The sequence below is a fragment of the Lytechinus variegatus genome, chromosome 5, assembly GCF_018143015.1.
Source record: "Lytechinus variegatus isolate NC3 chromosome 5, Lvar_3.0, whole genome shotgun sequence".
NCBI lineage: Eukaryota > Metazoa > Echinodermata > Echinoidea > Temnopleuroida > Toxopneustidae > Lytechinus > Lytechinus variegatus.
Window position 1 is genome coordinate 38,000,001 of NC_054744.1, and position 20,239 is coordinate 38,020,239.

General features: G+C 38.9%; 1 protein-coding gene across 1 annotated transcript in view; it reads left to right on the forward strand.

Moving 5' to 3' along the window:
- Window positions 1-20,239, forward strand: part of LOC121416081 (probable E3 ubiquitin-protein ligase HERC1) — a 68,069-nt gene that overhangs the window by 38,793 nt on the left and 9,037 nt on the right. Inside the window, 30 exon segments of the mRNA XM_041609533.1 lie at window positions 192-695; window positions 992-1,140; window positions 1,721-2,117; window positions 2,698-2,988; window positions 3,332-3,448; window positions 3,728-3,992; window positions 4,414-4,541; window positions 4,989-5,161; window positions 5,621-5,912; window positions 6,541-6,741; window positions 7,276-7,453; window positions 7,806-8,115; window positions 8,453-8,651; window positions 8,784-9,069; window positions 9,720-9,934; window positions 10,549-10,752; window positions 11,355-11,485; window positions 11,708-11,913; window positions 12,299-12,425; window positions 12,880-13,029; window positions 13,506-13,778; window positions 14,130-14,480; window positions 15,070-15,195; window positions 15,684-15,822; window positions 16,357-16,538; window positions 17,103-17,255; window positions 18,012-18,134; window positions 18,656-18,758; window positions 19,243-19,487; window positions 19,957-20,187. Of these exon segments, the coding sequence (XP_041465467.1) occupies window positions 192-695; window positions 992-1,140; window positions 1,721-2,117; window positions 2,698-2,988; window positions 3,332-3,448; window positions 3,728-3,992; window positions 4,414-4,541; window positions 4,989-5,161; window positions 5,621-5,912; window positions 6,541-6,741; window positions 7,276-7,453; window positions 7,806-8,115; window positions 8,453-8,651; window positions 8,784-9,069; window positions 9,720-9,934; window positions 10,549-10,752; window positions 11,355-11,485; window positions 11,708-11,913; window positions 12,299-12,425; window positions 12,880-13,029; window positions 13,506-13,778; window positions 14,130-14,480; window positions 15,070-15,195; window positions 15,684-15,822; window positions 16,357-16,538; window positions 17,103-17,255; window positions 18,012-18,134; window positions 18,656-18,758; window positions 19,243-19,487; window positions 19,957-20,187 (6,449 nt within the window).

A 20,239-nucleotide genomic window follows, 5' to 3' on the forward strand; every position in this document is an offset into this window, starting at 1 on the left:
TTTTGCATATAACGTACATTTGATAGCAACACCTACAACCAATACTATATAGTATGTGTGTGCAAATTATGCATTTGATTAAATGATATGGATAGTAGCTCAGTTCAGAAAGAAATTAACATGAATTCTCTTGCATTCTGTGTGCAAAGTAAATATCAATGATTTTTGTTGTTGTTGTCATCTATACATAGATGCTGCCCAAACCCCAAAGTCAACTGATCCACCTGTAGATGAGACAGCATCTGCTTCCAAGACTTCCTCGCCAGTACCTGATGAAGTTGGAGCAATCAGTTCACCCTTGGCAGTCTCTGAACAGGACAATGGAGATGTTTCTGCTACTGATGATGCCAAGGCGGCTGCTGCTGCTGGCTCTGGTTCTGTGACAACAGAGATGGTGGAGGAAATGCTTCAGAGCATCACAGAAGATCTTCAAGCCATGTCTTGCCAGGAAACAACACCTGACAGCACCCAAGTGACTGATGCCATCGCCGCCTCAGGTGATATCCCCAAGACGGACAATCATGCTGCAGTTGCAGCAGCTCCTCCTGAGATCTCGGTCTCCATGTCCATTAGTACTTGCACCATTCAACTCACACAACCTGCGGGCAATGACAGCAACACTGCAACGTCATCTGCAACAAACGTCTTGGCTCCTCCTGCTGTGACCCAACTGGCAGCGAACCCTCCAAGAACAGGTCAGAATTATTATTTCTTCATATTCAACTCTAGATAGTGCTGACATCGAGAACATACAAATCTCAGCCCTCATGGTGACCCCTAGTTGTGTGGTTGTTGACAGCGCCTGTAGTGTAGTTTCACTGATTTACAGAATTCTAATTGCAAATAAAGGCACAAATCAATAAAAACCTGGGTGGTACCACAACTAAGTTACATAACTTTCCTTGTAATTTCTGATATTTGGTTTGAGGTTATTTCAAAAGTTATGATCTGAAGATTTTCTTCGTTTTCTGTTTCTTCCTTCATTTCCCAGACAAAGAACCTGCAAATATACCAGCAAGCAGTGGTGTTGGCGAGGCAGGACCAACTAGTGATCGACGAGGAAGTGCGATATCCAAATCAATAGATCCAATTGAACAGGCACAGCTTGAAATGAAGCAGGTTATGCTAGCTCTCGTTAGGGTAAGATGCTGGATTTCTATTGGTTTTCATGTTAGTAATATTAATGGCATGATCCAACCATGCATATACACATTATAAAGCACTTAGAAAGGTTACAGTGTAACATCAAAATATCTCTGTTTGTAAATGTACAATGCCATTAGTATGGACATTTAACCCCTATTTACATTATACAAGATCTTCCCTGAAATATTCATCTCTGCTTTGTGCTTCATGTGAAATGACGTAATGCTCTGAAATTATGGCTTCTTGGTTCATTATTAATGCAGCTAAAGGTGTCAGTTAAGTATGTTTTTTTCTTGTACCTGGCCCCTTATAACTTGATATAAAATGTTGATTATTTTATGGAATGGCTTGAATGTAGCCAAAGGTGTCGATTAAGTATGTTGTATTCTTGTACCTGGGCCCTTATAACTTCCACTTAAGTCAGGCTTTTCAAACTGTTATGATTATGTAGTTGCTTCATGAAAATTTCTGTGTATTCTCAATTCAAACCACTACTTCATGTAGGTCTATTTTCTATATTAGTGTGATATAGCAGAGTTCTTTCCTCATTATTTCTTTAAAACAAATCTTACAGGTCAATGCGATGAAGTCTTTGGGAACCATCATTGGATGCAGTAAGTATGCTGAAATGCTCCTTGTCCCAAAGATGGAAACAAGTAACAAATCGGTGAAGCGGCAAAACAGCAAAGAGAAATCATCCACCCAGTCAACGTCCACGTCGTCCTCTAGGCCACCAAGCCCTAAGTCATCGGATGGTGACGATCCTCCAAAGAGTGGGGAATGTCTGGAGGAGTTAAGGAGTACCCTTCGGTCAATCATGAGACGACTGGTCAAACAAGCTGTTATGCCATCGCCCATCAAACGTGTTGTTTCTATTGCTGAACTAGAGAGGGCGCAAGCCATGTTGGTGAAAGTAACAGCCCAATCTCCATTTGCTGTCGAAGAGGGTGAAGAAAGGGGAACAAATGAAGGTTAGTATGGTACCTATGTTGAAATTAGAGGAAGTAATTAAAAAATGTTTCCAGTTACTTGTCAGTGTTTAGGTGACCATGTGAAACTTATCAATGATGGTTTAATGATATGTATCAATGGTAGGGGATATCACCTTGTACACATTTCCAATTCAAGATCCATATTGTTTGGGTTTACGTTTAAAGGTGATCGAGTTAAAGTATCAATATGTAGTGAGCATGCATATGATAGCATAAGGATTAAGATTTAGGGCAGAGCTTTTTTTTCGAAATTTCAAACATTATCTGGTTAGTAGATTTTGATTAGAAATACCATGATGAGTATGCTGCATCTATCTGCTAAAAAAAACCCTGGCAAGCATAAGCTTGGTAGGGAGTGACCAGTGACCTTCAGCTGTAAATATAATCAGGACTAGCTAGTCCGGATTAGTGTCTTAGTATTGTGCATTAGAGCTCAGTTCGCTTTAAAAGCTGTGATCAATGGCGACACTCGAGTCCTTGCATCTCATCGTGTTCAAATATCTAAGAAAATGTAAATTTAATCAAACTCATTTTATCAATGTTTGTATTCTGGTTTCAGCAGCATTACCTGCATCAACTTCTTCCAAACCATCCCAAACCCCACCCCAAGACTCTCTCCTCCCCCAAGGGGATAGCAATGACCAATCACAGGACGAAGGCCTGTCCCTGGCTCCGGTCTCCGCCCCACCCACACCATCATCCTCCATCCCTCCTCGGAGATTGAGGAGGATTACTCGCAACAATGGCACCCTGACTCTAAGACGTCAACCCAGAGGGCCTCCTAGGGTTCCTGCTGACACGCCCCCACCGTCACCAGATCCATGTGAGTCTGCAAGAGAAACGGCTGCAGGTAAGTGTACAATAAAAGAAATTATTTGCTGTTTACATTGTAGAATTAAGAGGGGTGGGGCTGATCACTAAGTTTGTATGCAATAACCTTAAGACTACAATCATGTAAAATCACTATCTATTGCAAAATGACAATCGTCAAAGTGTTCATAAACATTATTCATGAACAAGAAATTTTCAATGATACATATATATATATGTATATTCATTATTTTGAAGCAATTCAAAGACATCTTAATATTCAATTTTTTTTAACCCAACATGATGGGACTTGACAATTCTCAGGGAATATTTGTTCATCATGGATGATTGATAGTTTATTTTCCCTTCTCTTTTGTTTTCAGCAGCGAGCAGGGCAGCTGCCAGACGAGCTGCTTCTCCTCCTCCCCCTCCTATCGCTGGTCCTCTACTAGAGATGGGTTTTACTATACAGCATATCCAGAAAGCGATGGAAGTCACTGGTAATGTTCTTATTTCTTTGTTAAAGCCTGTCTAAAGCTTTGGTATAGGGTCCGTAATGTGAATTATACTTGAATATCTATCTATTATTTCAATATTACACGTATAGTGGTCATGGATGTTTTTTTTTCCATCTGTTAAAATTCAAATTTGGCATTTTGGGCTTTCAGTAATGTTTGTGTTTTGAACCTCACAATGAATTCCTTCTTTACAGTGATGAGAAGAGACCTTGACCAATTAGAAATTTTGATTAAAACTTGCAATGAATTCCTTTTTTTCAGGGACGAGGGGAGAGCTTGACCCGGAACGCATCACTGTCCTTGCAACTTGGATGTTGGAGCATCCTCACACGGCTGAGCCAGATCCCGAGGAGGAAGAAGAAGAAGGCATCGATGATAGTGAAATCTTGACAGGAGCAACTGTTGGGTTGAGCTCTACTTCACTTTCAGTTGAAGAAACAGCTAATACTGATGCCATGGGTGTTTCAACTGACAGAGAGAATGGCTTAGATGCAGGCATTGAGGAATCTATCTTCATGGTCGACGAGTAAGAACTCTAAGGCTATTTTATAAATATGCAACTGCCCTTATGGGTGCAAACATTTTGTTACCTGATTAATTTTCCATACATAAAAAGTTGTCAATTCTTCTCAAGAACTGTAGGATTTATGTTGATGTTTCATAGCTAGTTGAGCTGTTCCAATATTTGGTAAGAGTAAACTGAGAGATCTTGGTTTCATATTTTCAAGGTCACCTGCCTGTCAATGAACTGTAATGAATTATGATTGACTGATTTTTGTGAACTTTTTGAACCAGATCCATTCTACAGGGCTAGCAATCTTCTTGAGTGAACAAGGCAAACAAACCTGTAGAATTTTTATTTCAATCTATTTGCAATAGCTTCTGAATTCAAAGAAACTAATTTCATGTACAAAAGAAATTGAAATTTTGTCTTGCATTTCTACCAGGGCTGGCATCACACCTGCCATAACTACAGAACGTCCTCCATCCCGTCTGGAGAGGTATAGAGCAGTAGCTGACCTGTCGTCACTTGCCAATGCTATGGCTAGGAGTCTGGATACACCGAGTGTTCCATGTGAGTATACCTATGGATGTGATGAAAGATCACATTCCTAGAACAACTGACCAATATTAATATTCTGAATTCACAACCCACATGATACTTTCTAGTAATACCGATCAAACAGAGTTTTGTACGACTTTAAAAAGTCTTGAATAAGACCATTGACCAAGCTGCGAATTAAAGAATGGTCTGCGAACACAGGTTTCATTTGGCCTTCTTGAGAAGATCTTACGAAATGTTCAAAAAATTGTTTGTATTACGTTCGTAACAGTTCTTAACGTTTTTTTGTGACTGAGCCATTATACATTCGTAATTCCACTATTCCTTGATAGATTTTACTCAAACCTTCACCAACATTTTTTGCTTTATCTTCTGTTATTAAAACCAATTTATTGTGAGGGTGAACCATTCCTTTAAACAGTGAATATGTTCATATTTTTCCTTTACTCATTTTATTAGATCAAGATCTGATGGGAGTTGGAGGTGGCCTCCTGTCAAGTGCCTTTCCTCAGAACCTACCTGACGTGACTGTCTTTGATAACGAGGACATGGACTTGGATGATGACCAGACTAACACACTCCTTGCTGAAATCACGTCTGAAACAGATCTACTTGGACAGTGGTATGAGGAGGTATGTAGTTATCTAAATTCTGTTTTCTCTATGTGGATGGTGATGGCTGGATTGAAATTATACTGTCAGCACTTATCCTGTCTTCGTATTTGCCTGATACAAGTGCTAAATTGATTTGATGATAAAGTACATGAATATTTATACATGTATAATTCAGTCATCTCTATTCATCGATAAAGAGCACCCCAGAGGTCATATTTAAAACATATATGTCTAAATCTAATTGCATTCATGGTGACGCTCATCTAAAATGCCTACTTTGATTGGCTTTTGAGCCATATTGCCACCATACATGTAGCTTCCAATTGTGGCGGTGTTGGGGCGAAAAATGTAAGTTGTTTGCTTTGCGGCCAAATTGAAAAAAAAGAAGAAAAAGGATGTATATTTCTGTAAAGAAAGAAAATAAATATTAGAATCTCACTCTTTTCCCCATCTCTCTTCTCACTGATCCTGATTCAGCTGTCACATGTCAGCTCTGCTCAGGTGACCTGTGAGCTCTGTAACACCATGGTGACTTGGTTCAACCGTCACATGCACCAGCATCACCCTGGCTGCGGCAAGAGCTGTGGTCACATGGGATACCGTAGCAATGGCTCCTACGTTGATGGTTGGTTTGGAGGGGCTTGCGGGACAGGCACACCCTACTACTTGCTGTGCCAAGACTGCAGGCAGAAGTACCTTCAAGGAAAGCCTTCGCAGCATTCACCTGTCGCTGTTGACTTGGGTGTAGGAGCAGATGCTGGAGCTGATGGTAAGTTGAGATATTGACGATAAGCTTCCACATTCATCCTGGAACTTCAGGTACTCTTGCATTTGTCACTCAGTCATTGCTGTATCTCTGATATTGTGTTGATCATGCTGTATATGTGAGTGGTTACTATCAGTAACATTCCAAATAATAGCTTATGTTTCATGAGACCATTGCTCTGCTATCCACGATAGTATACTTCCATTTGTACGTGAAGCTTATCTGTTTCAAGTTGGTGTGATTGAAATGTATACATTGTGTTCTTTTCTTGGAGGGGAATGCCTCATAGATAGTCCAATCACTCCTTCGTTTGATCATCAGTCTTGGTACTTTCACCCGATATGATACATAGCCACTTTATCCTTTAGAAAACTAAAATGATCGGAAATATACTGTAATTGTTTCTTTTCTTGATAACTTATTTGTATTATGAACGTTAAAGAGTAGCAGTTAACTTTTCTACCACTCTAACATTGACCATGTATTTTCAAATGACATGATCTCAGAATGAACTGGTGAGGGGTATTGGACAGTGTGAGTAATTTCAGGACTGTAGCCGATGCTATTATACATGGCTAGTGTCTACCACCTTGAATAATGATTGAATGGGTTTCTCCTACCTTCATTATAGATGAGACTGGTCATCTTGGAGTTGATGAAGATCTACTTCTATCTGGCCAAGAGAACTTTGAACAGGTCATGCATCGTCTTGGTTTGACTGATAACAGGCCCATTCCTTCAGCTCTCGACTTCTCAGAACAAGACCCACTCGGGGCCAAGGCCTGCTGTGATTGTAAAGGACAGACCAGCTCTGGCAGTGCACAACAAAATGGTAAGATGTTCGAACAAGGTACAAGGGAATGTGTCTATAAAGACGGCCCAAGGTATAAAAGAATGATGATCATTATGGCCAGATGATTTTTGTGGGCAAATTTCTTTAATACGTATTCATAGTACAATGCAGAAAATTATATGAGGGAAACCATGGGGTCTTTATCGAGCGGTTTCCTTATATTCAGGTAGTCATTAAAGCAGGTTTTACTGTAATTTGGTGGATTTTGCTTTTTTTTTAGCTCTTTAGTACTTGTACCATATCGATAGCAAAAAACTATTAAAGATGGCGGAAGAACAAATTGGTGTATTTCATGGACATTACTTAGAGTTTAGACATGTCTACCTTGTAACCATCCATAGGTGTAAATACAATGGTTGATGTTTCTCCTTTGTATGTATGTGCGCTGAATATAACGCTTTACTAGGGCATTATAAGCTTTGTCAAGTAGTGTGCTTTCAACATTCAACCTATGATGCAGTAGAGAAATTATTTGAAATACCATTAAATATTCTTGTCTTCCTTCTGTTACAGATGCGACCAGTTTCCCAAGCATCAATGGACAACCTTGTAGAATGTCTTTAGGGGAGCAGGTGTCTATCTTACTGACACCCCAGGAGAGAGGAGTAGCACTCAGAAAGGTAGCTGCAGCTTCCCAAGTTCTCCTTGCACGGTCAATGGTGATGAGAGCTCTTTCGTTGTTGTCTGTCAGGTAAAAATGCTATCTTTATGAAGTTTCATTGGCCATAACGTCAAGTTTCATTTCAAATTTGGTATTGAAAACTAATGTTGGTGTTGGATTGGAAACACTGGCCACAACAACCATTGTGAGAATAGGATGGTCTTGGACTTTACGCCTCATGGTGTTTAGCTATCAAAAACATAGTTGGTATTATTTTTCATCACCTACTGTACTGTTGAGGAGTTGATATGCAATTTCAATAGCCAATACTAATGTTTTCCCAGAACACTGTCCCATGTCAGAATTTGCCGTTTTTATTGTATAACCTACTGTTACTTAAAATTTGTTAAGAAAATCTGCTTCTATATAAATTATTCCACAGTGGGTCAGCATGCAATCTCTCTGAAGGACTGGAGAGACTAGGCCTCGCTGACATCCGTCTTGTTGTCCGTCTCATGTGCCTGGCCGCAGCAGGCCGAGCTGATTTCACATCGATGTCGACCTCATACCCCGACACCAGCTTCTCTCAAACTCAGTACTACCCCAGTCCCTCATCGACCACCAGTTCAGTAGTGGATGCTATCAGCCATAGTTCTCCGACATCTAGTCTCTCGTACCTTAGCTCGGCCATAGGAGCTCTGGTCTTGAGCAATCCTAGTGCTGCCAAACTGCTTGTTCAGTTATGTACAAAGGTAAGATATTAAATGAAACTTGCTTACAAAATCAACCATACTCAACCTTTGTTTTTTTTTGCTCCTCTATTGAATAAATACAATTACCTGTTCACAAAAGAACTTCCTTGTTTTCTTCAAACACATGCTAATACTGTGTGTGTATATCCGCACCCATATTGCTTCTACTTAGCATATACAATCGGGTTATATTTTTTTTCTACAAGTGCAAGCATTGTCTAAATTTAAACTGTGTAACAGGAGCTTCTCTAAGCTCATTCTGATAGCTTTATGCTTCCTAATATACTTTTCTAGTATAAAACACAACATCATTCTTTTCCCCTCATTTCTTTCAAAGGATCTGTTATCGGCTGCCTGTGGTCTAAATATCGCAGCTATAGACACAAGACGAGTTACTATGGCAACGGAGGACCCCGGAAGTTCAGATCAGAGGGCGTTATCATCCCCTAGTTTTGCAGTAACTAAGGCTCTTGTTGCTCTGTTAGCCAAGAGTACACCATCTACAGCAAAGTCACATGGAACAAGTGACAGTAAAGGTAGGATTCTGTTCTATGTGGATAATACATACTTCTTATGAAGGCAGCATAACAATTTTTTCTTAGGCCTGATAGCAAGCAAGACACTGCAAATTATGATAAATCTTATATAATGTATGTATACCTTTCCAGATGCCAAACCAAAGTCCAATCCTCTACTGCTTGCCAATGCCCTGGCGGCCTGCTGCCTGTCAAGTCGTCTAGCCAGTGAACATCGTCAGTGGGCAGCACAGCAGCTGGTCAAGGCTCTAGCCGGCAAGGCCAAGGAAGAGACAGGGTCCAGGGGTCCCCAGTCCCTCCCCATGGTGGCTGATGTCCAAGGAGAGCTGCCTCAGTGCCCAGTGGAGAAGGTAGAGGCTCATACAGCACCCCTGACAGCCAGCAGGTGGAATTCCAAGAAGGCTCTTCTAGCAACATGGTGAGTATTGTGATGGCATTTTGATTGTAATTTTAAGATGATTACATTTATGCAGAGATGCCTGAATTCAGGCAAAAGCCTGAATTCAGGCTCTGGCAATTTATTTTCAGGTCATAGTTTTAGCATTTTTGTGTATAAAATATTGTATTCTAGGTGATTTTCAGGCCCTCTGATCAATACCAACTGGCATCCCTACATTCATGTTATTGGTGGGTGAGCTGCAGAGTTGAGTCCCCACAACCCTCAATCAAGAGGTAAAGGGGGAATGGATGCTACAATAGGGGAAATATTGGAAAGCAAAATGCATCTCAATTATTGCATTTCATTGTCTTGTAATGTTACTTTTAATCCCACCATTTAGTAAGGATGGACAGTATCCATGCAAATATGTTACATGTGTAAAGCATATTGATTTTCAGTCATCAATACATAAGTATTATGCATGAATAGAATATAATAATGATACAACAGAACATGCATGCAAATGTCTTTTCAGTTGTGAAGCAACTACTTTTTTGTTACGGTCAAATGTTTACATTCATGATTATTCATGATTTCCCCATGTTACTTATTAAAAATTATGATATATACAATCGTTCTGACAAAAGAAAATTAATGAACTTTTTATTCTCTCCTACTCTTGAACACAGTGGTCGAGATGGGCGTGTCCGCACCTGGAGTCTGACCCCCTCCTCACACCCCTTACCCCAGCAGATATGCACCTTCTCTGCCACCGAGGACCAGATTGCAATCCTGAAGGGGCGCTACCCAGATGGACTGCCCCTCTCAAACTTCTGCTGGACTCCCAGTGGTCGCATTATGGCTGGCTCTGTTGACAACCTGGTCAATATTTGGTTTACTACAGGTGAGGCAGGAGTTAAAAGAAATGTGATGGTGAAAATAGGTGGGCAAAAGGACCCCCAGTTTCATTGGATTAATCCTTCATGGTCAGGGTCATGGAGAGACATCAATAAAGAGAAATAAAGGGGAGAATAGAGTTGAGAAAGGAGAGATGTAAGAGGGGACGTATGGAGAGACAGGAGGGGGGGGGGGAGACAAGATAGGATGGACCATTGGTTATGAATTGATTTTTTCTTCTTCTTCAAAAGGCTGTTTCCTTGGTCTAAATAGATATTATAGTTCTACCTGACTGTATTCCTCTTTCGAAACTCCTTCATGTTTATCAATCATCATGAATATGTACCCACCTTGATTGGCCAAGTTCTTTGTCTATCACCAACTGCTGACATCTCTTACAGGGGACATTCACAATGGTGTTCAGAGATAGAAAGTTGGGGTGGGGGTAAAAAGTCCCACTTCTTTCTCGCTGATAATGAACATTTGCAAATGGTCTTATTTAATCACTTGTAAAATAGGATTAATGTCTTTATCATACCATGTTTGATTATCTTACTTCTTTAATGCCTTATACCACACCATATCACTTTCATCACCATCCTTTTTTACATATTCATTTAGGTGGGCGTGGTCACTTAGACATCCAACCCCAGTTGGTAACATCCCTGACATGGCCTCTTCATAAAGGTCTACTAGAGGGTAGGGCTGGTACTACCACTGATATGTTGGTGGTAGGGAGGGCCGATGGTTCTCTTGGTCTGATTGAGATCCTAGATCATACTACCTTCCATCGGGTAGAACTGGAGCAGTGCTACAGACAGGGAGGTAATTATGGCTTTCATTTCATAAGTATCTAGTTATTGTCCATTAAATCGAAATATGTATTGTAAACATGACAGAGTGAAATACATCAGTATGATCAAAGATGTTTGAAAATATACATATGCAACTCTAACAGAAAAATTAACATTAATCAATGAGAATTTACATGAATTATAACAATAATGCATATATTAGATGATCCCAACATAAAACTGATGTCAAGGAATTCATAGCTTGTGAACAGGTGCTTGTGAAAAGAATGGCATGAAAAACTTACAACAAAAAAACCAAGTAGTTCTGTTGTAATTAATTATAAGCAATAAAATGACTGATTTAATTGATTACAATAATCTTGTTAAGGTTTCAAGGTCACTGCAGTGATACATTCAAATATCCTGTTAAAATTGTATAAAGTCATGTCATCCTGATACTACCACTACGAAGAGTTGTAGTTTGGAAGCCACGCTTTTTACTTCCATAATTTCATTTTTATTTGTCACACCATAAACCGTCTTTACTATCCTTGCTTCCAGAAGATCCTTTTACATGTACATGTATTTTACTTCATTATTTTTAATTCAAAACTGCTCCTCTAATTTGTTTAGTTGCTGTTACCTGCCTAGCATGGTACGATGAAGACCATCGGTTTGCTGTAGGTTACTCTGATGGTCAGCTTGCTTTCTGCAGTAGAGATACCTTTGATCCAGAACCATCATTTGTTCTAGAAGCTCATGAGGTAAGTGAATGATATATAGTCTTAATTTTTGTGCCTTCAATTTAGTTTGAAAGATCTGTATGTTTTCATACATGGAACAAGAGCACTGACAAACTTGATTCCAGAGAAGCACTTGCAATTGGTCATTAAAAGTCAAGATAATGTCTCAGGGATTATTTAATTTGGATTAGAATTTTTCTTTTAAACAAAAACAATCTCTCATCAATCAATTTTTGCATCTAGAACCAAGTACTGTGTGTGGAGTGGAACACTACTGGTCATCTCCTGGCCAGCTGTGCGGCCGGAGATGCGGTCAAGATCTGGCTTCAGACAGGCAAGCAGCCAAGCTGTCTATTTGAGCTTCAGCTTCCATCCTGTCCCCTGGTCTCTACCTTGGAATGGTGCTTGCTCAGTCCTCATCTTAGTAACCCTAATTTCATTCTTGCCATGTAAGTACATAGGGTTCATATTCATATAAGGTAGCATTACAAGAAACCTGCAGTTAATTTAAGTTTATTTTAGGTCCAATAATGGATCATTAGTCTTGCAAATGACGAATCTTCTGTTTCTTGCAAAAGAAACTGAATGTATTCGTTATTGTATGATTTGATTTGTCAAATACAAACTCAAGAAGGATTTGACATACTATTCAATATCAGCCCATGTATGCTTATGAGAGGGAAAATGGTTATATTATTAATAAATTCAGAATCAAAACTTGTGTGAATGTGAGGTTTATATCAGCCATCCAGTTCAACAGGAACAAATCTGGATTTAGAGCTTTTTAACTGCCAACCAACTGACTGAAATGCATGTATTTATATTTTTGTCTAGTGGTTGCGTAACTGGTAGTCTTCATGTGTGGAGGATACCATATCAGAGCCGTATGGACATACCAACACCGTTAGGATCTAGACCTAGGCAGTTCTTAGAACCACTCACACCAGCCTCACCAGCTCAGGTAAGATCACTGGAATTTGAAAAAACCCTGAATACTGAGGCAAGAAATGTGGGTTTGACTATGTTTAATGTACATGATGTTTGAGCAGCTTTTCATCTTATTGCAGAAGATGTAGTATCAATTAGCTTTTTAATTTTGCCCCAAATTTCATAGAAAAAGGTCATGAAATTATGCTATATTTTCAGAGTGCATTTCAGAATTGTGGCATGTCACTGTTAATGGGGGGGGGGGGGGGTGGCTCATCCTTTAAACTTTTTTTTTTATTGATAGTCTAAATTATCAAATTGATTACTTTCTAAATAAATCCTAGCCCTCTTTCACAAAACATGAATTCCCCATACCACATGGAAGAGTAAAAGTCTTTCCTATTTTTTTTTATGAGAGTTGTAAAGTTTCCCCAGCATTTGATTGTTGATAATGAATTATTCATGGACATTTTATTTTTAACTTGCAGGAAAAGAGCAGTGTTGCAGATGAAAAGCCCAAAGAGTTGATAGTGGTCAAAGGTCACTCGGGGGTCATCACACATCTGACCTTTAGCCAAGATGGTCTGTTGTTAGCATCAGGGTGTTCAGAAGGCCTTGTTAATGTATGGGCATTACATGTAAGTATTTGACATAATTATATAGAATGATATTTCTTAAAAATAAAATGAATAGAGAGCATATTGTTTGTTTCGTGACTATATGAACTGTTATTTCAATCATATTTGTGCAGTTACTACATTTTCATGAAACAAAGAAAGTATGGTGAATATTTTAGATAAAAACATGTTTGCAATATTTGAGAACCATCTTATAAAGTACTTGTATTGATTATGGATTTGGAAATATGCAGTAGTGATGCTTAATATGTAGATGATATATAATTAGATGGGTTTAGATAGTTAAACATTATTTCATGTATGAGATGGAGATTGGGCCAATATTTTTACTTTTATGCAAACATAAGTTCAGGATTTTTCATTTCTTGAAGTGCCAAACTGGAAATGGAATGAAAAACTGATATATGAGAAGAATGTGATGAGTTACCAATCTTTAAAGTAGGAAATTTTGATGTTTCTATTCTTGACAATCACAGGAGGGTGCTGTTCTACACACCTTCAAGGGAGACGGCCCTGTCCAGGATCTATCCTGGACATCTAATGCCAGTTTGGCCTTCTGCTCAGCCAAGTCCCGTTTCTTGACCATTGGTGTGTGCTCCGAGGACTGGTACCTCAAGCACCGGGTCTATGCTGCCTGCCGTATGGCACTGGTCTCTCAGGGTATTGTAGGGCTGCACCAGGCTCCGTTCCTACGTGCATTCCTGGAGAGACTGCCCATGATCCTACAGACACAGTACTCAGCTGAGAAGGTGAGGAATGAAGAATGTGGAGATGTATGATTTAGAAGAGGGAAGGAAGAATAAATAATGAGGACATGGCGAAAAAAGTAATAGATGTATTAAAGGAAGGAATGATGAAATTATTAGTGAATTGATGGATTAAAGGAGGGAAATAAGGAAGTATGGGGTAATGGAGAGTAATGGTATGAATTGATTACAAGAATGATTTGAGAAGGAAGATGTGGAAGTAATACAAATTCTTTGTTGAATAAGTAAGAAATTAGTAAAGAAAACTATTTGTACACATGTGTTACATGTAGTTTGTCACTAGTAGACAATAGCTTACAGTGTAGTATGAAACTTCTGAAATTCTTCTTTCAGGGACAAGTTTTGAGAGGGGATCAGCTTGTCCATAGCAGCTTCCTCCAGTGTCTCGCTGCCCTTGCTCTTGCCCTCAACCTGGGCCATGCCCTGTACCTCCACCCTCGCCCGCCCCACCTCACCCTGGAAGACGACACCCCTATACTGCCAGAATGGAACTGGCTATCCTCATTCTGCACTGCAATGAAATCGGCCACTGCACTCATGCAGAGGGAGGGAATGCCCCCTGAGTTTGTGGTGCCCAACATGGAGTTACTCCAGGCCGGTGAGAGGCCGAGGCCGACGGTGAACAGCGAGTGGTCCCTGACTATGGATCAGCAGATCATGTCATGGGCAATGCAGAAACCTGAGGTAAGAGGAGGTGTGACAGATATTGGCAACATTTTCTGTACAATATCACTGAGATATGTCACCAAATGACAAAAGTGTTTTCCTGTCTGTACAAATTTATGCATTTTTGATAAATCAATGGTATCAAACACTATTCTTTGTGCAATACAAAACTGAATAAACAAACTGTGTCAAATGTACATAACTAAACTGCAATGAATTCAAAGTTTTACTTCTCAAAAGTACAATGCAAAAAGCATGTACATGCAGGGGCAAAGATATTATCATTTATAGGCTTGTAAAGTTTTTAGAGGAGAATTCCATTGTATTGATGCTCTCAAATGTACATAACGAAACTGCAGTGAAGTGATGAATTGATGCTGACATTGTGAGTTTGTACTGCAGTTCGATCTAAGTGGGTCACATTGTATAAATCTTTGGCAATCATTGTTACTTTGCTAGGAATGGTAACCCGTATGGTAACTTTGAATATGTTCATGGCATTGTTATCGTGAATGGAAAGCATTATACATGATCTAAAATATTATATATATAAAAAGTCAGATCACTTGAATTGGACATGTAATTATGTTTATTGTGTTGATTTTAGGATTGGCAGCTAGGAGGACGTTGTGAGGTGTTTGTCTGGGGAAGTGGTAGGCAGGGACAACTAGCAGAGACTGGTCGAGGTACAGCCACTCCCAACCTTGTCACCTCATTCTCATCAGCACAGCAAGTAAGCATTGTTCCTTCTGTTGTAATACCCACTCAAATTTGATGTTCAGAGCCCCGTTGCATAAATGTTATCATTATGGTAACTTTACCATGCAATGGTAACTACCATCATAACGCTGATCAACAGCCAATTAGAATCAAGGATTCCATTCAAGTTACCATTGCATGACAAAGTTACCATAATAGTAACTTTTATGCAACGAGACCCTGATTATTACATGGAATTCAATGAAATTGAATGTTTTTAGATGTCGAAATTTGAAAAACATCAACAACGTTGCCCAATAGCAGTAAAAAGGGGGTCTTAAGACAATGTTTTACAATGGGTCGGGGGTATTATATAACAAAAATTTATTTCGACTAGTGAAATATGATCAAATTGTGGTATTATGTGAATGTGATGAATGAAGGTATAACATTTTAAGCTTTTGGCTTTGTGTTCAGTTGGATGAATGTAAACCAATTTGGCTATTTATGATCTTTGTACAGGTAATCCTTGGTCAGAACTGTACCTTTGTGATTCATTCTAATGGGACAGTGTCAGCCTGTGGTGAAGGAAGCTATGGGCGGCTTGGACAAGGAAACTCGGATGATCTTCATACTCTCACTGTCATATCAGCTCTTCAAGGTATGAGCTATAACTTGATTAGTCATCCTATTAGTTGTGTTTTCTTTCTTCTTAGTATCTGATAGTATATGTCTGTTTCTTTCTCTGTCCCTGCTGTCCATCTTTACAGTAGAAATATAAGTAGATATCATTCTTTGTTTTTACATTTAGAGCTTTCATGCTTTTCTCTGTCTTATGTCACACATCCTCCATTTTCCCTGACTGCGTATTGCAATTCTTTATTCTTTTTCTTTCTCTCTCTATAATCATTTCTACATTCCACCCTATCTCTGATTCTCTGCCTTAATTTCTACTCAGTATTATCCAAGAGCTTCTGTGTTTGTTCCCTTGATATTTCCTTTTGTCTCTTTCACTCTGTGTTAGTTTTTCTGTATGTCTCTATCTCTTTTTTTCCCTCTCTTTATCTGTATTTCTTTCATTTGATTGAAATTTTTTGTTTGATTTCTCTTTCTCATGCAGGCATGCATGTATGTGTGCTATTGTCGTTCACGGAACATGTCAAAATATACATTTTTTTCTCCTCCACCCTTAAAGGTTTTGTGGTGACCCAGCTTGTCACATCATGTGGTTCAGACGGTCACTCTATGGCTTTGACTGAGAGTGGAGAAGTGTTCAGCTGGGGGGACGGTGACTACGGTAAGCTAGGACATGGTAACAGTGATAGGCAGAGGAGACCAAGACAAGTAGAGGCACTGCAAGGAGAGGAGATAAGTCAGGTGAGTGCTTTTACCATCAAGGTTGGGAAAGTCACTCCACAGGGAGTGGAGGATGTGCACTTATTGTGTGCAGGAATGACTGATTGAATCCGATGACCGCGGTAATAATATGTCTGTAAAGTGCTTAGACACGTTGTTCCGATGTAGTTAGTGCTATATAAAAACGGATTAATATTATTATTAAAGTCATTGACTACCATGTTTTAGATTGGGAAGAGGAAATGGGGAGGGGCTGGAAAATGGGAACATTGGTATCTGAAGGAGGACAAGATAAGTAGAGGCATTGTAAGGAGAGGATATAAATGAATTGAAATCTGTGCAGAGTGGTGTTCAGTTGGGTTGGGGGAAGGAATAAGGATAATCAATATCATTGTTCAAATTCTTCTTTGTCATTAGCATCACCATCACCATAATAATCATCACTATTATCATAGTTACTCATCACCACTACATCTACTGTCATAATACTCATTTAAAGTGTACATTATTTACCTAGAGACTCATAATTGTTTCCTTATTATATCCAATACCAATCACCATAAATATATTCAAATATTGTTTCAGATGGCGTGTGGTTTCAAGCATTCTGCTGTCGTGACATCAGATGGCAAACTCTTCACATTTGGTAATGGAGACTACGGTCGTCTTGGACATGGTAACACATCTAACAAGAAGACTCCTGAACCTGTCATAGCCTTAGGCCAGTCTGTGGGTCAGGTACAGTTTATCTCAACATTTTTTTTTACTCTTCCTTGTCATTAACCCAGAAAAGCATTAACTTAATGTGTTGATGATTTAAATTTCTTTTTACTATAAGCTTGCTACAAGGAAAATGAAAGAACTCTTCAAATGAACTGATCATTAGTCCATTTTCTAGGAAAATTCCTAGTAATGTTTGTTATAGAATTAAGTGACATGATGTCTTTAAATGTGTACATGTGACACTAATGTGAATTTGGGGTCTAGTTTTGTAGCTGAAGTTGGTTTCAAAGAAAAATAAGAGGAAGCAAAAGAATCCTGCTATTATAGACTTTTTTTCAAATAGTACACATAGGTCTTGTACATGCTTTTGCCTTTTCCGTGTAAAGGGGAAATTTGGATCGAGTCCTAAAAGGCTAAATTAAAAGCAAATGAGGTGTGGAAAGAGAGAGAAGTGAAAGCTAGAATGCAAATCATTGGCAGGTCATTGGCCGTCTAACACAAAGGTTTGCAGAAGATTGCAAATATGAATGCAACATTCTATTTGGCCTCTGGTCAGAGTTTTGAATAGAATGAACATACAATGTTTATCTTGATTGGCTATTGATGTTTAGTTATTGATTGCAAACTTTTGTGTTACAGAGCCCAGGTCATGACTAACCAAGTGGTTGGCAAAAAAAAATACATATATATATATCTTCTTTATGACAAGTTTCCTTGATGCATTTGATTTTTTCAAAGATCACCTATCAGTGTTTTCTGTTTTCTATCTAGGTATCATGTGGCATGAACCATACCTTATGTGTGTCAGCCGATGGTAATATTGTATGGGCGTTTGGTGATGGTGATTACGGCAAGCTTGGACTGGGTAACTCTACAGCCAAGTCTTATCCACAGGTCAGTAGCATTTTCAGTTTGGTAACTATGAGCTTTGTTCTGTATAAAATTGTATGAATATTTCAAATAATTCTGTTCCTATGTCCTATGCGTTGTATACATAAAACAGTTTGGTTGAAAAGTGATGTTAAAAGTGATCTGGAACAAATTTATAAAATCATTACAATTCCCTGCCTACTTTAGTAAGATAGGAAAGTGTGCTCTTGGTATAATGAAGATGGCATGGGGCTATTTCACCTTCGTTTGCCCATTTTAAACCACATTTTCAATTTCTATTTCGAACAATGAAATGTGGATTTTCATTTTAATTTTTCATTTTCAATTTGTTTTGAACCTGAAAGCGATTTAGGGAAGGGGCAATTTTGTAATTCACAAGAGCTATTATGAACTTTTCAGGGATGAATCATTGTTGCCTGATGTATTTTTGCATGGTAGGTGAATGCTTTGGATAGTGTACCGTTTGTGGTTATCCAGTGTAATTTGTCTTTCATATAAAAGGATTTCTCATTTACCCTTTGCAGAGGATTGAAACCTTGTGCAACATTGGTGTAAAGAAGGTTTGCTGTGGCACTCAGTACTCTGTTGCTCTCACAAAGGATGGTAGAGTCTTCACATTTGGTCAAGGTACAGTATCCATCTATAGTCCTTTCAGCTTATTCAACCCAAATGATGATTTGATTAGAATCAGTGGGTTGAATATAATTTAGATTAAGTGACCAAAACATAAGTAATTTAGATACAGTGTAGGTTAGGGAATTATAAGCAAATTTATGGCATCTTAAAGTTCTGCATGATTTTCTCAAACAATTATCTGCATTACAATGTCAGTAAGAAAATAGTGAGTCAGTGCTGTTGTTAGCTTATGAAATATTTCTTTCTTTCTTTATTGTTCTTACTTTTTGTTTCCATTATGCTATGGATTTTCTAATGTTAAAATGATCTGCTTTTAGTATGTAGCACATGGTTTTACTCTTACTGGAATGTGTAAAATCATCCTCATTGTAGGTCATTGTGATAAAAGAGAGATTTAGGGCTCTGTTTTGTGTGATTGTAATTGTTATTGCATTACTTGAATCCCTCTTCATTTTCCCTCAATCTTTTCCCATAGATCGTTTGACAGGACTACCAGAGAACAGGGCCCGTCTTGCTAACCGACCCCAGCAGGTCCTAGCCCTAGCAGGATTCTTCGTAGAGGACATTGCAGTAGGATCAGAACACACCCTGGCCCTTACTAGCACTGGTGATGTCTGGGGGTGGGGTAGTAATAGCGATGGTCAGCTAGGGTTGGGTCACTTCAACACAGTCAGGGAGCCTGTCCTGGTTGGTTCGTTGCAAGGGAAAAACATCCAACAGGTAGGATCATACATTTTATCAATTTCTTTTAATGTGTATCTATTTGATTTAATTGATTTACATCTACTTCAAGCATATTTCAATGTAGTGTTATTACAAGAAAAGAAAAGCACAAAGTGGTTATGTTGTATTGTTTTGTTTACAACAATAAATATACTGAAATAAGTGCACATTACTTGTGTGCATTCTTAAAAATAACTTTTGTGCTCCTCAAGGAGTTTTAATCAGCTTTTCATTCCAGCCGAGAAAACATATCTCTTTCCTAGCAACAGTATTTCCCATGTTCCACTTGGGAAATCTAGACTTCCTCTGACAGAATTTGTAACCTCTACTAGTAGTAATTGTTTGCTTGGTGCTACACAAAGTAGAATATGAGGATACTCCTCTATTGTGAGTTACTTTACACTCTGTGTGATGAATTGTAAGAAAGTTTCAAATACAGCTATGTGCATGTTGAATTTGTTTACAGATTTCTGCAGGGCGTAGCCACTCTGCTGCCTGGACAGCACCCCCTGTACCCCGATGCAGCCCTGGTACCCCTGCTCCCTTGCAGCTTGGTCTACCTGATCGTATCCCAACTCAGTATACTGCCCTCAAGGATTGTAGTCCAGGTAGTGTCAGGGCTCGTCTCAGACTCCTTCATCACTTCAGTGATCTTATGTATTCATCATGGAGATTACTCAATCTAGATCCAGCTCAGGTAAACTTATTGGATTTTGATTTGTTTGGCATAGTTAATTAAAGTAAAACCA